Source organism: Trichoplax adhaerens, genomic scaffold (assembly GCF_000150275.1).
Source record: "Trichoplax adhaerens TRIADscaffold_3 genomic scaffold, whole genome shotgun sequence".
NCBI classification, from domain to species: Eukaryota; Metazoa; Placozoa; class Uniplacotomia; order Trichoplacea; family Trichoplacidae; genus Trichoplax; species Trichoplax adhaerens.
In genome coordinates this window covers 3,616,643-3,638,591 of record NW_002060945.1, presented here as the reverse complement: position 1 = coordinate 3,638,591, position 21,949 = coordinate 3,616,643, and the positions used below count along the sequence as shown (strand labels likewise).

The 21,949-nt window shown below is 33.4% G+C and overlaps 3 protein-coding genes across 3 annotated transcripts; 1 reads left to right on the top strand and 2 right to left on the bottom strand.

The window, feature by feature from the left end:
* Positions 1 to 53: 53 nt before the first annotated feature.
* TRIADDRAFT_54405 (uncharacterized protein) lies at positions 54 to 6,012 on the bottom strand (the record flags this gene model as incomplete). The annotated part of the gene is made up of 13 exons (XM_002110387.1): positions 54 to 89; positions 739 to 924; positions 1,015 to 1,076; positions 1,197 to 1,267; positions 1,340 to 1,470; positions 1,592 to 1,650; positions 1,776 to 1,861; positions 1,979 to 2,315; positions 2,958 to 3,051; positions 3,170 to 3,291; positions 3,599 to 3,754; positions 4,362 to 4,478; positions 5,961 to 6,012. 13 exons carry the CDS (start codon positions 6,010 to 6,012, stop codon positions 54 to 56), a joined length of 1,509 nt encoding a protein of 502 aa, XP_002110423.1.
* A 2,255-nt stretch (positions 6,013 to 8,267) lies between these two features.
* TRIADDRAFT_54404 (uncharacterized protein) lies at positions 8,268 to 17,294 on the top strand (the record flags this gene model as incomplete). The annotated part of the gene is made up of 13 exons (XM_002110910.1): positions 8,268 to 8,309; positions 9,911 to 9,940; positions 12,434 to 12,542; positions 13,212 to 13,255; positions 14,179 to 14,239; positions 14,935 to 15,215; positions 15,326 to 15,381; positions 15,521 to 15,579; positions 15,660 to 15,769; positions 15,843 to 15,923; positions 16,034 to 16,055; positions 16,178 to 16,276; positions 16,393 to 17,294. The coding sequence occupies 13 exons, from the start codon at positions 8,268 to 8,270 to the stop codon at positions 17,292 to 17,294; spliced, it is 1,896 nt and encodes a 631-aa protein (XP_002110946.1).
* A 1,814-nt stretch (positions 17,295 to 19,108) lies between these two features.
* TRIADDRAFT_63747 (expressed hypothetical protein) lies at positions 19,109 to 21,783 on the bottom strand (the record flags this gene model as incomplete). Its single annotated transcript, XM_002110386.1, has 5 exons — positions 19,109 to 19,465; positions 19,552 to 19,621; positions 19,738 to 19,809; positions 20,042 to 20,180; positions 21,705 to 21,783. The coding sequence occupies 5 exons, from the start codon at positions 21,781 to 21,783 to the stop codon at positions 19,163 to 19,165; spliced, it is 663 nt and encodes a 220-aa protein (XP_002110422.1). The 3' UTR covers positions 19,109 to 19,162.
* Between the last annotated feature and the right edge of the window lie 166 nt (positions 21,784 to 21,949).

Genomic DNA, 21,949 nt, shown 5'->3' with positions numbered 1-21,949 from the left:
ATTATAATTGTTGCATACAGTGATGTATTGATAAGCAGGCGATAAAAATAAAACTATGACATTTCTCTTTGATCTTGTTTGCATTTTAGCTGAAATTATATAAGGATAACGATTTGATACGTTTAAAGAGGCTTCTATAGAATTGCACTTGAGTACAGTAAAGTGCATGATAAATACCATAATATTCGTACGTACTGTACAATGTGTAAATGTACATTTTCCAAATTTCATATTTACGCATAGAAAAGTATTGCATGAAGCGAAGGATAGTAATCACAGTGTACGTACAAGTATACACCAGTCTCTTTTTGACAAAGGAAAAATTAAAAGCGGTAATCAAAATTTACATTAAAATTTCTATCGGTAAAAAGAGCTCGTACAATGTACAGTATTAATAGAGCGCTATACTTTAGTATCTTATATCATCTAACAAAAAATAGAATCTGCAAATTCCACTGCTCCCATCATGTACGCGTATACTCGTATTATAATTATATGCGATAATATAGCCACCTAAAGCTATTCATTTTGACTTCTTTCTATTTCAACTAAATTTATACATTCTGCGTCTTATTTACAGCATTAGAGGAGCAGCTACTATACGATTAAGTAGCTGGTAGTCGTAGTATATAATTGAAACTGCATTTAAAAATTTTTTTGCATGATATAGTATATATATACAATTGTTATTTTCGGTATTGGAATAAAAAGTGCCTACAATGTTAATAGTTATCTTACTAGACTGGGATCCAAATTGAATTTCTTATAAAAGTTATTTATAATATCAATAATGGATCCGAGGGATTTGGAATATTGTATGATATCTTCTATAACGTCATTCTCTGTTGCAACTGTTTGTTGTCCATTAATACTTGATAGAGCTATAATTAAATCCTTGCGAAGAGGTATAGCGCGGCAAGCCAGCTAATAAATATAAGGAATAGAAATATCGTATGACTATATGGTTAATAAAAGGTAAATTACGGTCATATTTGATAATGATCTAATAATTACCGAAAATACTCCTCTTATCATCCATCCATGAAATCGTTTTAATGCTTTGCCATATGCATAATCTAGTAATACAATTAAGAATGTGAGATACTGTAAGCACTCTTGTTTAAAGTTAATCTATTGGGTTAAATTTCTGTACAGTATTCAATTAAAAGTCTACTACTACAAATAGCTGAGCATACTTGCAGCTGCAACTAAATCTTGCTCTCCACTAGAAAATCGATGAAGAAAGTGATAGATAAATTCTAGCGCTCTGGAATATAATAATTAAGAAATCTTGTAATGTTTAAAATAAGCACACACAATAGATCGTTACATTTGTTACCTTTTCAGCCATAAGAGAGCATCCGTGGCTGAGTTTTTCACAGTAGTTGTTTTTGCTTCTACTTCACTCATAATCATAAGTTGCAGGGTTTGGTAAGCGCTTGATTTGCTATAAAATTTCTGTTGTAGTTTCTATTGATACATTAAGATTATCTTGAGTATTGCAGTATACTAGATTAAAATTGCTAGAGTATGTATGAATAGAGTAGTCAACGAATATTCAAGGATTTATAATTTATAATAAAGTACACACCTTAATGTTGCCATTAATATCAATTTTTACAGGAGCAAAAGCGGTTGGACCAATAATATCTATAATATGATAATCGATACAAATTTGTAAGATAGAAAGATAGGTACTTGATTAGGATATCAAAAGAGCATCAAAATACGGAAATAGATATTCAATATCATCGATTTAGTTTCTAAATACTTACCAAGGAAGCTAATAATTTCAGTACATGCAGCTAGAAAAGGTTGTGATGGAATTCCACCATCAGCGCCTAATACTATCAAATCGAATCTAATTTAAAATGGCAAAAAAAGCAAGTATAATTTAATTGTAATCCTTCTAAGATCGATAGCACGAAATTAGAGTTAACATTTAGCAGTAGATTATCATTAATTTTCATAATCTTACCTGTTTGATTTGACAGAAAAAAAAGTTAACGGCTTTGGTTTACTTTGTTCTTTACTTGCAATTACTTGTGATGTATTTTTATTGTTTGCTTGTACATTAAGCTCCACTTTTACCGTATTATGTGTATGAGTTTGGTAGCTTGAAGTTGTAATATCACTTTGACAAGTTTCATTAGCTTCATCCTTTCTTTGTACAGATGTAGTTCTATCTTCGTTGCTAACTTTACCGTTAACTGACGATTGTTGAGTTTGTTTTGTATCGATGGCATTAGCTGAAACAATTTTATTTCCGCTTGGCTTAATTTTGCGACTTACAGTGTTGATTACATTTGGTGGGGCTAGAAAGGTTTAAATTTTGTATTCAATACTATTACATTTAAGCATATTTAATAGTTGATAGGTAATTAAGGAAATAATAGAGCATACCACTTGCTAAAATGTCGTTCTCATCATCGCTATTATCGGCTGAATGAAAGCTTGAAACTGATGAGGTAGCACTACGTATAATTTCGAACAGTAGCACCAAAGTAAGTAAAATAATAGTACTGAGAATCTTTATTTCTTAATACTTCTAGTATTATTTAGTACGCGTATGCAATACGTTTTTCATTTTTAATTCAAGTTGGCTAGCAATCTTAAATAATATATGAAGTTAGCGTGCCTTAATCCAATAACAGTATTACCTATGATTCATTATTTCTCTATTAATTTCTACAGGTTTACCAGGTTTTGCTACGTAGAAAGGTTGCTAATATAGTGATAGAGTGATAAACCAAAGAGCTGATATACACCTTGTAATGTCATTACAGTACATCTTATTCAGAAGTATTTTCTATTACCGTTGATGTAGGAGTGTTAGGCTCGCTAGTTGGAAGGTGTGCAGGTATGCCTAGTATAAAACCGTGTTAACACTTCAGTTTAAATAACGGCTTACGATACATGGTATTAGGAGTTATGTACAGAAAAGACAATAAGTTTACCTTGCTTGGCTTCTAAAATTTGCATAAAAGAATCCACATTACTTAAAAATTCGTCGCACATATCAGATAATTTGGTTGCAGTTTGATCTAATGCCTACGAAAATTTGATGAATCATACCTTCGTTTAATTTATTAATCGTCAAGAAATATCGAGACTGTAAGAGATTCTTAAAAAGGCAGTACTGATACTATTAATTGCGCATTATCAGTACCTGCTGATCAATTTGATCTTGCGTTACATTGAATTTTAATGCATACACTTGCTGTAGTAAACGAATACGGTAATGATGTACTTCTTCCAGCTTAAACTTCAATACGCTTATGTTTCTTGATTCTACGTGGATAAAACAGATTACAGAAACGGGAAAAATACTGTAATAACTAGCAATATCAATAGGAAGTGAAATGATCTTAGAGTTAAAGCGAGTGATTTAAGCGTCATGTCCATGGAATTAATTAGTTTATTGCACTGAATGAAGTTTTATAATTATGAAGTGGCGAACATACTTAGGAAAATTTATTACATATTAAATATAGCATGAACAGTACGTATATTGTATAGATGCGCGGTAAATTGAATTAATGTGATAGCTCTGATATACAGTAAGCTTATCATTATGTAGTGGTATATTGTAACTTACGGGAACTACTAGGTTGCTCTCCCAAACCAATGCAAACTTTGGACGAACCCAGAGCGACTAACCATTTCTGTCTTTCAGCTTGCGTTGTAGCCTTTACATATATATACTGACCCGGAGGAACGAATAGATCTATTCGAGTTAAATCTGTGGGACATGCTAGATCATATAATTGTAGATGAGAAGTACAATAGAATTTAGATGTTACGTCTTGTGAAATTGAAGTCAAGGCTGTAATATGCGGTATTGTTAAGTAAATCAGTCGTATGGTACTATGTTAGACATCACATACTACTAAATTATATACATTCTATTCCATTAATCTGTATTGTACTACTGCATCGAACTACGAGATAGATATTCATCTATCAATGCCATAGTGTTTGTAATATAGTCGATTCCAGAACCATGGTAATATATTTATTTAGTGCATTAAATATCAGATTAGATTACGCATATTAGTATTTCGTTAGATGTAGATTCTACTACTGTATATACTACAGCATAGATAGATCGATATTCATTTATCAATATCATGGCATTTATGTTATAATCAATGCTAAATACTTCTATTGTTAATAATTTTCATTAATAGTATACATATTTACAGTATATGTGAATTTTGATTTTAATGTTTCGACTCAGCATTTAGATAATTGCTAACTTCAACGAATTACAGCATCGACGTTATAATACAATCATAGAAATATAATTGTGTGTATCATGACTAAATATAGTTGTGGCTTATTATTACACAAAGACTTACTTGATATTTCACATGAGGTCATTTTAAATGATCCCCGGCATCCTATATCGACCTCGTCTTCGCTTCTGTAGTAACTAAGTGTACCATCATCAAGAATAAACCATCGTGGTTGCCAACCTGTACAGAAAAAAAATTTACGTTATCCATAATTTATTATTTAATAATCATTAGTACTGCTCGTAGGGTAAGTGGTGGTAGCATCATGGTAATTACATTCGCGAACGTTAGCGGGAAGGTGTAAAAAGTACAAGCATCGTAAATATGTATTGCAAGGTAATTTATAATAGTTAACCGAGAGATTCCAATGTACGTGCATCTATTGACTGATTCATGATTTGATTCTACTCAAGTATATATATATGTATGCCTTAGAAACTTTTGGGCAGGGATTGGCATCTAAGTTAATATTATTTCCGGGTTATTACGTTCCTGGTGAAGTATTCAATAGGAAATATTTTCAACAAAAAATAGGTGATATTACGCTGGAATGGTTTTGATAATGGTCTGTAGATAATGCATACGTAAGAAGTCTTTGGACTTGCGGAGCGTATCTACAAAGTACGTACAATAATACGTACAATCACTCAGTATTTACGGTAAACTAATGCAATTAATAATATGTTGAGTATCAATCCATACACGGTCTAGCATGTCAATTTTGGATAGGAATATTTTCTACATGTATATACACAAGTGGCACAAAGAAATTAATTACAGTATAGCCAGTGTAGCATCTGCTACCGTCATCATGATTATAACAGTAGTGAAATCTTACTCTATTATCGTTGCAAGAACTTTCAAATTCGCTACACAATCATCAACAGTAACATGTAATCACTTGCATGATGTCAAGATGGAAAGTAATATCTGTAATCGGTAGTGTACATGTAGTATTTCGATAATGTAGATGGTAGGATAGCTCGCTAAACTTGGTCTAGCTACAGTAGGTGATCAGTCTATTATTGTAGACCCAGTTTCAATAAATGATTGTAATGTAGGGATTAATCAGTTGAGTTCAATCGCAAACATACGCTTGGGGTATCAAGTTTGTCAAGTAACAGTATTCGAATAATAGCACAACAGCAAAATCAATCTTAACCCATAACTTCCATAACTATGTCGAACATTTAGTGAAGGTATACTATGTCTGTGTGTCAAAATCTTCCTACTGAAGTATGTCTTTGTCAGTACGTTTCGTTAAGAGTAGTATGACAAGAATAAATACGATTGAGCAAGGTAATGCCCTTGCAAGAAGCTGTACGTTGACTAGACCACGAATAAAAATTGTATACGATATTTCTTAGTGAAAAGTGACATTTTCAGTTTTCAATCATTCATGGCGGTTCAATTTATTTTAATAATACTGCCATTGCAATTTTAGTATAGGATAAATTGGCTGAAGTAGTTGGAAAGAATTAGTATCACTGTAGAAGGATATTGAATTGGCCTATGCAACTACAATAAGCAGTATTAGCTGACAAGATGAGAATGACAACATTCATTGCATGTTGTACTGTATAACATTTCAATTGAACTATTTCCTTCTCTACTATTTTAATGGATGTTATCAATATCTACAATCCAAAAAAAGCTTTATACCGCTAATGTAATTGGTCCATTTATGAAGAAGTCCCTCTAATTTGATCGCCATTTTTTCCTTTTCTTGTTAGTCACTATAGCAATCATTTATTCACTGATGCAGTCATGTTCGCTTCACTCTCTACGTTGATGACACGGTCAGGTCTAGTGACACCAGCTACGCGTCATTTTATAATGGATGGAGAAGCCGCCTGTTGGTACTGATACAGCTTACAACTCAATATCCTAGTGTATGGCACAGTTGAGGTAGTGATAGATCTGTAGTCCAGAAAGGTGATACAGTACGCGATACACGTACTGTACGGTAGTAATACTGTACAGTACAGTACAGTACAGTACATTGTACTGTACAGCAGCGACTCTTAACAGTACTGCACTGTAAGCTGGGGCTTTTCCTCGGATAGGTGTGGATCTAAATCAGGACTATACAGTACTGGGTTGACTATGCAGACCGTACTCTTAATGGTTAATTCATCTGCAAAAAACGCAATAAGTGTAAGCGTATCAGACTACAGTAGCTCCATCAGCCAATCGATTTCTTTGTTACTGTACAATGTACATGGCATGGACGACTTCCTGTAGACCGCTGAGTCCATAAAAAGACCTATTTTAATGATGGTTTTTCGTAGTCTAGAACGGTACAATCATTCAACATTACCCGCGACTACTAAAAAGAAAGAGAAAGACTGTAGCTATGATTTTACTGAAAAAAGGATAGAGGCTGACTACTCTACTACTTACTTTACTCTATCAGATGACTGCAACCCGTACACCGTACTGTGTGAAACTGAAACCAACTTGATCACGAGTACTTACAGGATAGGGCGCAGCTGTAAAAGCAGTCAGACATGACAGAGAGACAGAAAAAAATAGAATTCCGTAAATGACTGCCTGATACATTACCTTGGTAGATACGTGATACATAGTTGTACAGTAACTGCATTCCAATGCGACTATTGTACTTGCGGATTACGTAATTGGCAAGTAGCTCGATTTAATTTCTTGTATATTGAAAGTCAAATGGATTATGCAAATAATCCTCAGCACCAAGTCTACTGACAGTGAATAACTTTCAAAGAGCCATTGAATCACAACTGCCGGTGTAACACTAGTTAGTATTGAGTATTTAAGCTTTTACCCCCTGTTGTACAATGTACAGCGTCAGAGACGGCCTACTGGGAAGTATACAGTACACTACTGTATCTCTCTGACAGTAATGTACCTAATGTACAGTACAGGACAACTGTACTACTGTACTATCGAGTAATCTCCATACTCTACTTTGCAGTGAAAGAGCACTATGATACAGCGGTCGGTCAATCAGTAGCAGCAGACCTAATGACTTTATGTTTTCCTGTAATACTTTGGTGTTGAAAAAGAAGGATTGATTGATTGATTTTTATTCATTATAATGATTATTGACCGATCCAGTAGCAGGGGATTTAAAACGGAAAGCGCAGACCAATGGGTACAAAACTGCGTGTCATATCGCATACCCTCTCTTCGATCTGCATGCCAAGTCTGTGTTATTCAACTGTCTGTCCCGTCCAGTCATTCCCGTATTAGAGTGTTGGCCTTCATTGGTGATAGTACGTCAGTAGGGGCAGACTGACACTAGTACTAGTATGAATCCACTTCAGGTTTCGATACAGGGCTGTGGCGCAAAAGTGGGCAGGGACTTGCATTGTCTACCATAGAGCACCTACTGGACAGTGTAGAGTACCACGAATGCCCGTACCAGTCGTTCATATGCACCAGGCCATTGTCTCGTCAGCGTATTGGAGCGTCACACCGACAGTCGTGAGTACTGTATGAGTCAGTAGTTGAGTTGGTGTTGATTGATAAGGTCAAGTGCGGTCAGTGAGTGACTCGTCCACAAACAGTTTTGTGCCTCTTGTAAAAATCTCAATCCATAATGGTACCATACCGTACCGTACCATACCGTACTGGTCATGGCGATGATCGCAATCTGAGTTTGTACTCCCTCTTTACTTCATACTGTACTGTACTGTACATACCGTACTGTACAGTACAGTGTACAGTGCACAGTACTGCCATGGCTACAGTACTGCGTACAGTACAGTACTACAGCATAGTCATGCATTGTCTATTGTCAATGGTATTGTGGATTTATTGTCAACTTGACTGTAGGGTCAACTATCAATGATTGAGTCAATCCTTTTAAATTGCAGGTCAGAAGAAATTGCGTCTCACCTTAATGATTTCCTTAGTGCAGTGTCCACAGCTTTAATCCTCTCTACTTGCAGGTAGCGAATCCATTCCTCAACAACTATCAATCCAATGAAAATGGCTGACTACGCTATCACCGAGAAGGAAATGAAAATGAAGGTAAATCAATCCTTTATTTCTTACCATGGAGAAAGGACTAGCAGTTATTTGATCGTAGCCAGTATTGTATCATCCATTTTCTTTGACGTTATTTGTTAACGTCAACACTGCAAAGTGCGTCATACACTCATCATTTCACAGCAGTTTCTCTTCACAGTCATCGACCAACATTACACCATTTTTTTTTTTTTTTCTCTACTTCGTCTCCAATTTTCCTTTTTTTTTTTATACCTGTTGTATCCATCATTGACGGTTAGAGGAAGATCAAGAAGGAGAGTACAGTCGTCAAGAGGTTGAAAATTCAACTTGAGATTGCTAAGAATAATCAATATTTGTATGTAAAAAGAAAGGTCAATGCTGTAGGAATAAATGAATCCAGTCAATCCCGCTCCATTCGACTTCTACAACAGCAGTAGCAAAGGATCGACAGTGGCAATAGTCGGTGATGTTGTACTCGACTCCATCTTAGTCTTATAACACCAATGACCTGTGTACAATCGAGCTCTATCGCAGTCAAAATTGGAGACGAAGTAAAAAAAGTGCCCCAATTTTATACCTTGGACCATCATCATCCATCAATTGCCCACAATCCTTGTACAATGTACACCTGCTGTCTTAACAAAGTGCGATCACTATACATATTTTATTGCATTGTCCTGATAAATTCATCAATGAGCTTGTTAACTGAATACTGTACGGTGTCTTATTTATGGACAACAACCAACCATGAGTTGGAAAGAATCGCTGATGTCCTTGTAATCCTAGTAGGTTGCAGTTTTCCCTCTCTCTTTTTCCTCTTCAATACAGGTCAGCAGTATTTTTTCACATTGGCTTGCTTGATTCACCGTGATTGAAAAAAATTCTTTTATAGCTACAATGGGTTGCTGCATACTGTCTTACCTTCAATTCATCACCACCATGGGAAAATCCATTATCATTCTACCATGATCATTTTTAACTGCAGCAACAACTTTTCTACTTTTTTTTTCCAAGGCACTATAGTCGGTTTATAGCGATGATGACTGATCAATGTTCTTTGCATAAATAACGGGGAATGAATAATACTTTTAAGGTGTAACCACCTAGTCAGAATTGGACAGTGGTACAGCTTACTGGTGTGTTTACTGTCTTCCTTAAATTAAGTTAATAAAATTTTCAACTAGTTCGACAAATACTGCACAATGTGCAAGCAAATGGACATGGGTAAACATTATCTCACACGCAATATACCTGTCTATAGCTATGCGTCAACATGGGACAGTATTCTGCTTTACATCTACTGCACTTCGTTTTGTTGATACAGTCTATCGTAGTTGCAGGCTTTGCCCTTAAAATCAAGTCTGTTTATGTTTAGGAAATTGGAGATATTGAATTTTGCAAAAAATGGATTGATTATTGGTTAATAATATTTAGATTTGCTTCTTAAAAGGAACAACTGTAATCTATCTTCCACAGCCCACTCGTGACGAAAAATCTGATATCATTGGTCATATTTTTTTTTTTTTTATCTACTGTGTGCTACTATTGAAAACCATCGGGGAGTGTTAATTATCTACTGTACATTTAACTGATGAAATTGATTCTTATAAATTATTATCCAGGCAGCTCCGCTATTACTAGGATGCATGCCAGTAAGAATGCCTAGATAAAAACAGATTCACCATTTACAAAGTAGCATACATTGTGCCTCCCTAAATCCAACAATGACTAGAATGTCAATCTGCTAGGATAGATAGCTATCGCGTACTGATAACATTTTCAGTTGGTAATGGATGCCTATTGCCGTATTACCGCTTCACTAGAGAGACTAGACTGTGTTTATCTATGCTTCAACAAACATCTTGCTCACGCCACCAAAACGATTATAATTATGATTATACCTAAATCTACCATAAACGTCCAACACAGTAGTATGAAATTAATTCCAAGGATAAGTTGACCAACAAAGATTGCTGCAGTCAGTTGATAGTAACGTAGTCGCTTCTTCTTAAATTCAAGGGGTAATAACTATAACATTAGTTCTAATTTGATAGCACCATTGTCGTCATTGTGTGATTGTGCCTATTTTCTATTCAATTGCTGTAGAGAGAAATGGTATTCCGTGCGAAGAGTTATTTAGAAATAGCAATTATACAGTATAACTGATAGCTATGCGTTAATGTGGTCGAGTTCTTGGCATACGCTTTTTTGTATGTAGTTTATGTAGTATTGTATATCTCTAGCATTGACTATTTAGTATTGACGATGCGATCGAGGTCTATATTGAAAGTAGTACCGTAGACGTGAACAAGTAATATCATATCGTATATCCAATATTTATTACGGTTTATCTTATTTCTGTGGTATCATTTATAACATTGGTCTATCACCTGTTTCTCAATTTAACTTCATAAAAGATATGTGATTCATTCAACCATGGGGAATGCGGTAATATGCTATTAATTTTCTTGATGATGTTGAATGGCTGCCATGGTTATAATTTCAAAAATGTAGTTTATAGTATGTTTTTTGCTTTTAAAAAATCTCTAGATACTACAGTAACTATACATATATTCATTCAAATTACAATGTTACTATGTTCGTACTCCTTTTGTAATACTCTCGCATTTTAGTCTAAGGGTATAACATCATCTGTTAATAATTGAACTATATTTTAATCCTGCTCAGATCTGCTAATAAGTAACACTTTGCCTTAGCTGCACGATTTTACTGATCATAACGACTCATAGTGCTACATGCTTTCTTCCTTTAGGAGCATTCAAAACTTTGAAAGAAAGTATTAGGTTAACATATTATTGTAAATTGTGCTCTCCACCATACAGTAAACAATGATAAAGCTATCTTTAACAATCTATTATACCATTGATGGAGTAGTGTGACCTATTGAATTTGTATTCAAATTAGTTACTGTATTTGCAGTATTTTTAGACCGAAGAAGAAATTTGGACAGAGTAAAACTGCGTTTTATGTTATGATACTACACAATACTGTTTCCAATTCATTATGTAGGTTGATTGCATTTCAGATACATTGTAAATAACTATTTTATAATTAACCACCGATTTTTAACTAAACAATTCCGTACCTGCTTCACTATATCATGGAATGCATTCAATGCGAAACTGCTTAAATAAGTGCATCACGAGACCTTCACTGATACTCTTGTACGGCATACAGTTCTATGTAGCCGGTACAGTTCCTAGTTTTTACGATTATTCTTCATATATGGTATGTTGTAGATGTCTTGACGACACTGTTGGATAGATCAATGTTATAGTTCATCGCACAAATTTTAAGTATTAGTCATGATCAAACAATTTGAAATACTATAAAAATAGATAATTTCTTTAGGATTGAGCGGATAATCCTATCAGTAAATTATTTCATACTGAATATCCTATTCGATTTTTCTGATAGATGCAATTCGCCTTCCATTAGGTAGAGTTAATTTAATAAGACAAAACGAATCATGCTCATTGAAAAAGTAAATACAATATTAGACATTAATTTTTTACTTGTTAGAAAAACTTACAATCTACAAGCAAATGCTTGAATACCTCACAGTAGTTTTTATAATTTATTTTTGTGAAAGAATGCCTTGGTCACTGTAAAAATAGTGCCAACCGAGATAACGGTATGCTACTACGAGAACGATGAGATACATAAAATACGTATGCGTACTGAAGAAAAAAGTTAATCTGTAATGATTACTCGTTGAAAAGTACTTTTTACGTATATCGTACTGACAGCATGCTTTGATTGAAACGATTCGACAGCGGTAACAATTATAACTATAGGATCAAAGTCGATTTCTCTATTATTTCTTAAATTGAATTTATATAATATCTAGACTATGTCACTGATTAATTACAAACAAAGAAGCTTTTTGATAATAATTGAATATGAAAGGGTGTTCGACATAAATCTGCCGAACTTTATGATATCTATACTTTTACTATATACATCTAATACTGCTTACTCTTGGTACTACCAGAACCATAATAATTTGAAACCTTTTTTTTCCCCCAATGAACGTGTTTATTTATTTAATACTCTTAATATACGTATCGAAGACTGCTAATTATAACTATTAAATCAATTTCTATGGGTATTTCAATCAATAGATATCCTTTATAGCTGGTATTGTGTCTGGCGTATCAAAAGATGAAATTATTATGATTCTGCAATCCTGTGATTACGTTGTTGAAAAGGCTGTGGCTAGGATCGAAGAAGGTACACATTATATGATAACTTCGTATTATGTATTGTAGCTTATAATAATACTGTACTGGTAATGAATTAATCAAGGATACATACATAACATGTACTGCTCATTGATTCAAAATTCATAAGTATTCATAGTAGCTGCAATATACATTATTTCGTAGCAAATGGCATTATAAGAAAATTTAATAGTAGTTTATTTGATACGCATACACTAGTCGTAAAATAGGTAAGCTCCTTTTAAACCGAGCCATTAAAAATTATTTTACAACTACTTGACTTCTGATTATTATTAACGTTATTCAAGTAATAGTTACTAAACTCCATTAGTTTATAATTTGTTATCGAACACATCTTGAAACATACGATAACCTTATTAACGTATTTAGTGTACTTGCATCAAAGTATTTGGTAATATGGAAACATACAGTACATATGTCCTATTGCTGTAATCTCTATTTTCATACTATCATTATGCCAATCTAGCGTTGTTCAATAATGATTTAAAAAGTTACTGGCTTATAGTTATTTATCTGATACATCTCGTAAAATATCATGATTTTGTTGACATGCTCACTATATGCGCATTTAGTAGTAGTGAAATTTGGGTATCAACAGTACATATCTTACATTGCTACAATCTTTATTATTGTACTAATATCAATCTATTATTTTTAGAGGGTGTTGAAAACATTCTCCAAGAGTGGCGTACACAAAAAGGGGTTCGTAATGGCAACACTGAAATAAATAATTTTAAATACTCTTTCTAGCTGTTTCACGTTCTTAGTTATGTAATGCTACATATGTATTAAATACTGAAAAAAAAAAAACAAGGGTCATTCTACATACATTTAATAATGAAGGAGGCAATAAGGATACAGATATCACTGCATGCATAACCTGTAGTTTTCTATCTGCTTTACGAATGTTTTGCATTCCTCTCTCTGGGGATTTTAACTTCATAGTATTAATTTGGATTTTTATTCGAATGCCTTCAATTACTTCAAAGATAAATTATTCACAATATTGTGATAATTGTGTTACGTAGCTGAAAATGATTACATTGTTGAAGTTGTTTTTGTTAATATGTTGTGTCTAACTCATTATTTTAATTAATTTAAGTGACAAGTATGTTACCTATTATTGCAGCATTACTTGCTACAGTATTTCAGTAATAACTCTAATTTCAAATTAGGACAAACTTAGATTAAAGATTGTAGTTATAATTAATCTGGTATAATGCAATAGAAGTACTTTAGTAGAAAGTTAAATGAATTTAGAAAGTACCATCTTATGGTATCAAAGTCTGCGTGACGTAATCACAAAACGCTAAAATTAATAAGATGATAAGAATCATCATGATTTATTATACAGCATGCTTCTCTTTTAGGTCACTTTTGGTTTTCATTATTAAGATTATATATCTTTTGTTGCCGCTGTGCAACGCATAAAAAGTTAACGATTTGATGATGTGGTGCTTAATTATTTTAGACACTTTTTTTATCGATTTTCACTTCGTTGTGACTTATTGATATTTACAGTACTAAAAGTCGTTCAGAAAAAATCTCAGTTATAAAATATTATAATAAAAAGTTACAATTTACAGTATGAAATATCACAATATTATTGATCTTTAATTTAATAGGGTTTTTCTACTGCCACATCTATATCGGACCGAAAATCTAAAAAGGCGAAAAGTAAGCCAGGTAATACAGTGCGCTTATATTATAATGATAGATGTTATGTCTACATATGTTCTTACCTGTAATAGTATAATATTATGTAGCGTTTTAACAGTACTAGACTTATATACTACGTTAGTTATACTCAAACTTAACACGGTACTAGAAAAGCCTTAAATGATGTTGCTTATGTGAAATTGCACAACTTCAAAGTTAAAATTTTAAATTAGAATGATTGATGTATGCTACTGTACTGATAAGAACCTTAGTTGCAACTATCAAGAGTCGTACTATAATTATCATAATACTGTATATACTTACGTGCTACTTTCCAAGAGATGACTATAATCAGTTTCTTAAAATATAGAGAACTAGAAGGGTATTATTACCGTATTTTATTAGGGATATATAGAAATATAGAAGATTAAGAACTAAATGTCGTCGTAAACTCATCTTTAATGATACATTTTTCACCTTACACTTGCGTTCTGTAACAAGATCTGGTATTGTTTGCGTATCCTTACCAAATAAATTCTTACCGTAATAATTAAAATTAGTGATCGCTCATTTACAAATTTTTGAAAATATTAATCATTTTACCGTATGAATTTTGGTGCAATAAATGGCTGTTAGTTTAATTCAGATGGTTTGATGGTCTTTTCTAATCGCTAGCGCTTTTTACCATACTAATTTTATCAAATATGTTGTTGAAGTTGTAGGAAATTCACAGGTTTCGGTGAATCCTTCCAACACTTCTCATCTTAGCCCTAAAAGGACAGGCAATAAACCAACTGAACGAGAATCTACGACTGCAAACAATAGTAAACGACGAAATAACGGTACAGAAAGTTTAAAAAACAAAAGCAGAGAATTACCTAGCAAAAATCTGGCTGCATCTAGCCATTTTATTGATGTGAATGATATCAGTCTGGATGATTTGAAAAGCAAACTTGTCACTAGCAGTCAATCAATCGACATCAAACATTGTCAATTAAAGCTGGTTAGCATAATGTATAACTTTGTCATATCTGCTACTCTTAACGAAATTTTAGCTATCTATTTTTATCCATCCTGCGGGTTTTAACTACTGTCGTATTGCCAAATTATTAGAATATTGATGGGATCAACTTAAAGTTTGCCGATACATTTAATGAGATAAAGCAAAGGTAACAACTCTGTCGATTTATAGTAGAACAATTTATTAGAGATCACTACAGTTTTAATCATGCTTTAATTGTAAATTGTCTTTTAGTTTAATGTTCTTTACCGTTAATTGTAAACTTGATTTGGAATTGTTGCTTTTAGTATTCACGACCGTGAACAATATTTCGAGAGTTTAGTAAATAAACGCGGCCATTTAATTGGTAAGTATTGTTAGCATTTAATGTTTCTTAATTTCTCCTCCAATTATTCATTGTCAATCGATTATCATATATAATTATAGAAACTAAGCTGATAGAAATACAAAAGCGAGCAAGTGATTTACGAATAAAATGTGAATCCGCTGAAGCAATGAATGAACAGCAGATAGAGGAATTAAAAGCTGATATTCTTGTAAGAAATTTATCCTATCTGGTAATAGTTTTTTTTAGAAATATAACATGGAAATCCATCTAAATCCTTATAGAACTATTTGGCTGATAGTCAAATTAATACTGATGCAATGGAGTTCAATTTTTCGGCGTCTGGAACTGAAGAGATAACTAAGGTATGCTATTGAAGCAGATAATGTCAGTTATTACTGGCTTATAGTGATTATCATTTTGTAGAAGTTTCATATGATTTATAATGGAACTATAATTCTTTTTTTCTTTATAGTTGATTGGATGTTTAGGAGCAGGTAATCGTTGATGTTTGTATTATTGCTACTCCTTATTCAAATTGACTTTAATTATGAGTGTTAATCGAAATTGGAATAGAAAAGTAAACGTATGATTCTAATTGCGATTCCTTGTATCTTAGTACATTTTAAGGCACCAATAGAACATTTATGTAAAGAGAATAGTGGAGTAAAAATTGTAGGAACATCATCGAAGGCAAAGAAGGGTGAAAAGTTTATAGGTAATGAAGAGTGACTGTAATATCCTCGAGCTGTAACTATTGCTATACTTAAGATTAGTCCTTCCTTATCTTTGATTTACTTATCTCGAACTAATTATTTGGATATTGATATCTAGGCTCAGCAAATGACTCACGAAATAATTCAAAAACGATAAAAGGCGCTGAGGGTGGAAAGTCTACTACTAGTTTAGTTCAGAAAACAGATAAATCGAAAAAGCACAAGACAATCAGAGATACAGTAAGTGAAGCCTTAAAGGAGGCTTTAGGAATCGAATCGAATGATGACAATCTTGTAAAGGAAGTGAACACAGAGAAAATTCATCAACAAAGCCTTAAGAAAGCTAAGGGCAAACAAAATGCTGACATGGATAATGCAATTAACGGTAATAATTTTGGTAATCGATCAAATCGACAAGTCATGGGTCAGTCTAGACGAGGAAGAAATGCCAGAAGAGGAAATAAAGCCAAACAGAGACAGGAAGAGGCGTCAAAAGCGGTCGGTCAGTCCGCGATGCCTAGAAATTATACGAAAGTTCGCGATAACTCACGACCAGTAGAAGATCATAAGGAACGAATAGAAAGTAACAGTCAAGAATATGAACATTCTCAAGATACTGAAAAAATGGATTTGAAATCAAATGATAGCACAATGAAAGCAGAAATGGATACAGCTAATGGTCAGACTACTACTGGGACATCAGAACGCCGTGGTAGTAGTAAGGAGTCTTCACAGCTAGAGTCTTGTAGAAATGAGAACTTAGGGAATAATAAGCACAATGGAAATCACCACATTGACGGTGAAGACTGGCGTGAAGATATAAATCCTGCCAACGGCTCTAAAGAAAACTTGAGGCATGATACTTGCAAAGATTTTCTACAACATTCAACTGATGTCAATCAAATTTCCGAAAAGTCAGAAAATCATGCCAGTGTGTCTTTACCACAAAGGTCGCAAAAATCTGCAGCGTATACGAATGGTAATGGTAGTCTAGATGATGAACTTGATTTGGATGAGTGATACATCAAGGAAGCATCTGAGATATGATAAACATATAGCATTGTTACATTGCAGTTTTGGATAATTTTATGCATTTGGTAAATATTTAGATTTAAGAAGATACCCGATCACAATATAAAATCATATTCATGATCGCGAGTCACAGACGAATTCAATATATGAATTGATTTTACTTCTTATAGAGACATTAAGTATTGGCAATAACACGTTAATTCTTGATCTAGATACAGTATAAAAGTTTTGCATATTTAATGCAGTACATAAAATTATGGCTGATTTCGTAAGAACTACATCATTTTTCAATTGCATACTAAGAATACTATTTTACTTTTAGAACGCCATTGTAAATGATAAAATTCAAGTGTGTCTCCTGAATGATTGATACTAAATTCGTAGCATATAGTGATATACGTAGAGTATTTTACATATTTACGCCGTAATTTAGTACAAAGCTTAGAATTACATATTATAAGTAGTACGCGTATTTCCATTTTGATGTTTTTCTTGGTGAATCTCTCGCCATGGCCTGAAAATTGCTTAAAAATTTATTCATGATATTGTATTATTTGTAAAATTCAAATTCCTCGTCATCTTGCCATGCGAGTAATCATATATTGATTCCAGAATCTTGAATTAACAATCTATCGTAGGTAGTAGTTGCAAACTTTGCTGGATCTTGTTTGTAATACGCTTTGATACTATAATTTTTTCCTTATAATTCACGAACATATTCTATTAGTGTTAGTAGAACCAATGTCTGATTGAATCTTAGCTAATTCTTCTAAACACTAACAAAAGAAACTAGTGTTTATTTCGGTAATGTAATGATAATATAATTCATAAAGTAGCATACATATGTCATATCAGTAATAACCTGAGATATATTAATATTATAAACATTTGCTGAACGTGAATACGATCACGTATTTGATTGCAATCAATGATAAAAGTATATTATTAACGTTTCTTGATTACAGACTGACCTCTTTTAATTTGTTAATAAATACAATTGTCGCAAGTAAGATGTGTACTGTCGTGTATACCATTTTATCTCGTATTTCCTTACTTTCTCATCAAGCCTGAGAATCTTGCAATTTCGTTCATCCTTGTGCTATACTCAGCGTGTAGTGTTTTACTGTGTATTTAGCATAGTATTTTATAGCTGCTATTTCTGAATTTTAAATCTATTGCGAACATGATTTGATATAAAGGGAATTGTGATGCATCTGTATACCATATAAAGTACGGTCATCATTCGAAAAATGATACTGTAAGTGTATGCGTTACAGTATAGATCTTACTACAATATCTACTCGTGCTCGTATTACTCGAAGGCTTTAACTGATTGCGATGGCAAAAACAGGCATTAATATAAATTGTTTATAATAACATAGGCTTAACCATTAGAAATTAAATCCTAACTGAATTTCAATATGATCCAAAGATAGGGCTATTATTGCATAAATGTGCGTGGGGTAGCTATTAGAAATTAAATATCAATTGAATTTAATATATGGTGCAAAGACGGGACTGCTACAAATGAGCATGACATAAGATACGATAATTCAGGTTATAAACGACATAAAAGCAGCAGTATTTTACTGTTGTCACCGAAACGGTTGCTATAAGTTCTAAGTATAAATTTATTAACAATACTAACTTTCAGACATGTAAACTGTCTTCATAGCTGTATTATTTCAAATCAATGGAAAACGTCGCTTATAAGGTATAAATGCATATAGTTTATTTTGCAGTCACGAACAGTTTCCTGTTCATGAAGGTCATCCAAATACATCACTGGAATTTCAGATTTAAGTTATTGTTTCAGATTTTGATGCCTCCTACGAGTATATAACATATAGATGTCATCATCTAGGTATGTTAGAAAATGTCATTCTCGGTCTAGGCCTGTTAACTGTGGTAACGTTGGTAGTATTATTTTGACCATTAGAAATCACAGGGTAAGCCTGATGGGGTGGTGCACTACTAGTCGGTGGTGCCTGAGATCCACGTATCTGAGATCGTGTAGGACGGTGTTGCGGTGTAACAGTTGTAGAATTAGCAGGCTGTGACGTTTTTGCAGCTGCAGCATTCGAAGAAGTATTGCTATTTGTTCTGGCTTGTTGCGGAGCAGATGACTGGCTGTGTTGCTGATCAGCATTACTGGGTAACTGCAAGATTGGAAAGGGTATAAAATCAATTTGTGAGTTGGCGATGATGAAGTAAAAGCAATCACTATATATTGAGAAATGAGCACCTTTTGCTGTTGAGGATTTTCAGTAATCGTCTCACTAATATTAGGATTTTCAGAATATACCATGCAGAAACTGTCCAAAAAATTAGGGAACATAAGTCAAGTGATTGTTTTCGAATTACAGTACAATAGCAGCTTTAATCTATAAAAGTACAATCTTATACTATAAATAGATTTACTAATACGTACTCTCCCATTCTTTCAATATATCCTCCTCGACCAGTATAAATAGTTAGAAAACCTTTCCAGTACGCCGTATATCTGTAGTATCACATAAGAATGTTATCATCAAATAGGCTATCGATGCAGTGCAACTTGCTTTATGAAAGCTCCTAAAATTTTGTTTCTATAGGTATTCATATGTGAACACTTTTGGATTGCAGTTAGCATCAGCAAAATAATTTAAAATTCTATTATTATTAATTATAACACCGTAAGAACAACTAGAAGTGTTTCTTCGCTACATTATAAAAATTAGATTTAGTTAAATTACCCTCGGCAAATTTTGATGATGTCTCCACCTTGGATTAGCTGTCCCCATTCATCCCAAACGGAGATATTTATCGATCCAGATTTATCAGCCACTCGGCATGTTCGTACCTCATGACCTTCTTTAGTTTTTGTAGGTTTTCCTAAATGATGCAATTTTTTAAAACAAATCTTGAGATTAATTACAGCAAGAATCGAATGTATGATACATAGCGATAGTTTGCGCTATATCTTGTTCATAGTAGGGTGTATAATCGACATCAAATTGATTAAGAGCTACAATTAATTAACTTAATTTTATACAAAAATTGAAGTTAATGAATGTAGCGCTTAACAAAGCCGCAGTTGCGAAAATAGCAGTAAGCCACATAACACAACGATTTCTTAGCACAGTATATGATAGAAAGAATTGATATGGTAGAGGTTATAATTTAGGAGTATACTGTACAAATAAAATTAATAAGAAGGTGAAAAGTGCATAGTAGGTTAGCCAGTCTGCCGTTTATCTATGCACTGTATGATCGATGTACAATTGTCCATGCATATTGTTCATACAGAGAAATTAGTCTACATTTTCAGGCCAGTAGGAAGATGCAATTCCTTCGTTGGATATTTCAGCTGTTTGATAACGTTTGATATGCACCTTACTAGCGATTCTATACGCGTAAATTCTATTTCTTGATTATTAGCTAGATATCTGGTGGTATGATGGAGATTGCTGCACATTAAAGGAGTCAATTACTAGCACTATATAATAATACATCAGTTAACCCACTGTTTATGATTTAACAAGTACTGTACCACTGTTGTCAATCCTAGTATTTAAAATATATACGTATACTGTATTTGCAAAGGGTAATTGTTATTTTTTATCCGTTGCTTTTCTATCGCGTAGTACATGTATAAGTGGTGTGTTGCTTCTCTTCTTCCATTGCAGAATTGCTACTTATTCATGATTGATTAAGAGTAAAAAAATTGAATGGTACTGCAGAGTAGAGGTTCAGTCTATATTATAATGAATTGATTGGAGATTGTTTAAGAACGGTGATGATTGATTTCTTACGATTCTGCACTATAGGCAATTGTAGTTGAAGGTCAACAAGGTGATTGGCTTTAGAAGAATAATTGGCACAGTTTGAATGGTTTTAGAATGGCAGTGTTGTCTTAGGAAGGTAACGAACTGGCTAGTTGTGATAGACTCTTTCTACTCGACACTCTTGCTATCTATTTCAGGCAAGTAATCGGTAGGCTTTGATATTTAGATAGTTGAAGTTTGCTATGATAATATTGGACTTTTAGTATCTTGAAGTAGCCAACAATTAGAAAGGTATCGGTGAATTTTTTGCGTTAATACAAGATCTTTGGCCGTCCCTAATGGCCATGGAGTGATGTTTTGAAGGTATCATGAAGAGCAGTGTAGACAGATGGATGGAAAATTGAAACAATACTGAACAATAGTTTCTCTGCTCATGTTGTAGACCTGTACGTCTTTTACAAGCTTGGCGGCGATACTCATTCTAACGTAATGCACTCCTATTGTCATGCTGTAAGATCGTCTAGAATGGTGAATTTTATCATGATATCGGATGCAAATGAAGATAGATCCAATCCTAATAGAAAAGCAATAGGACTGTTGATTGAAATAGACTTGACTTTTGAAAACTTACCTACATCCAATACAATACAAATCAAGACGATATTTTTCATGCCATGTTTAATGTCGCGTATTGAGATGTACTTTTCCATGTTGAAAGAGTTGATTAATATATCTTACAGTAAAGGTAGAAATTGCCTTGATACCACGATAGCCTATGCATCCATCAGTCAAGATGGCGTACAATTTCCAACTCTATACAGTAAGACAAATAAAGAGGAAGTTGAAAGTTTTCTTCTTGGCTGATTTGGACTGCAA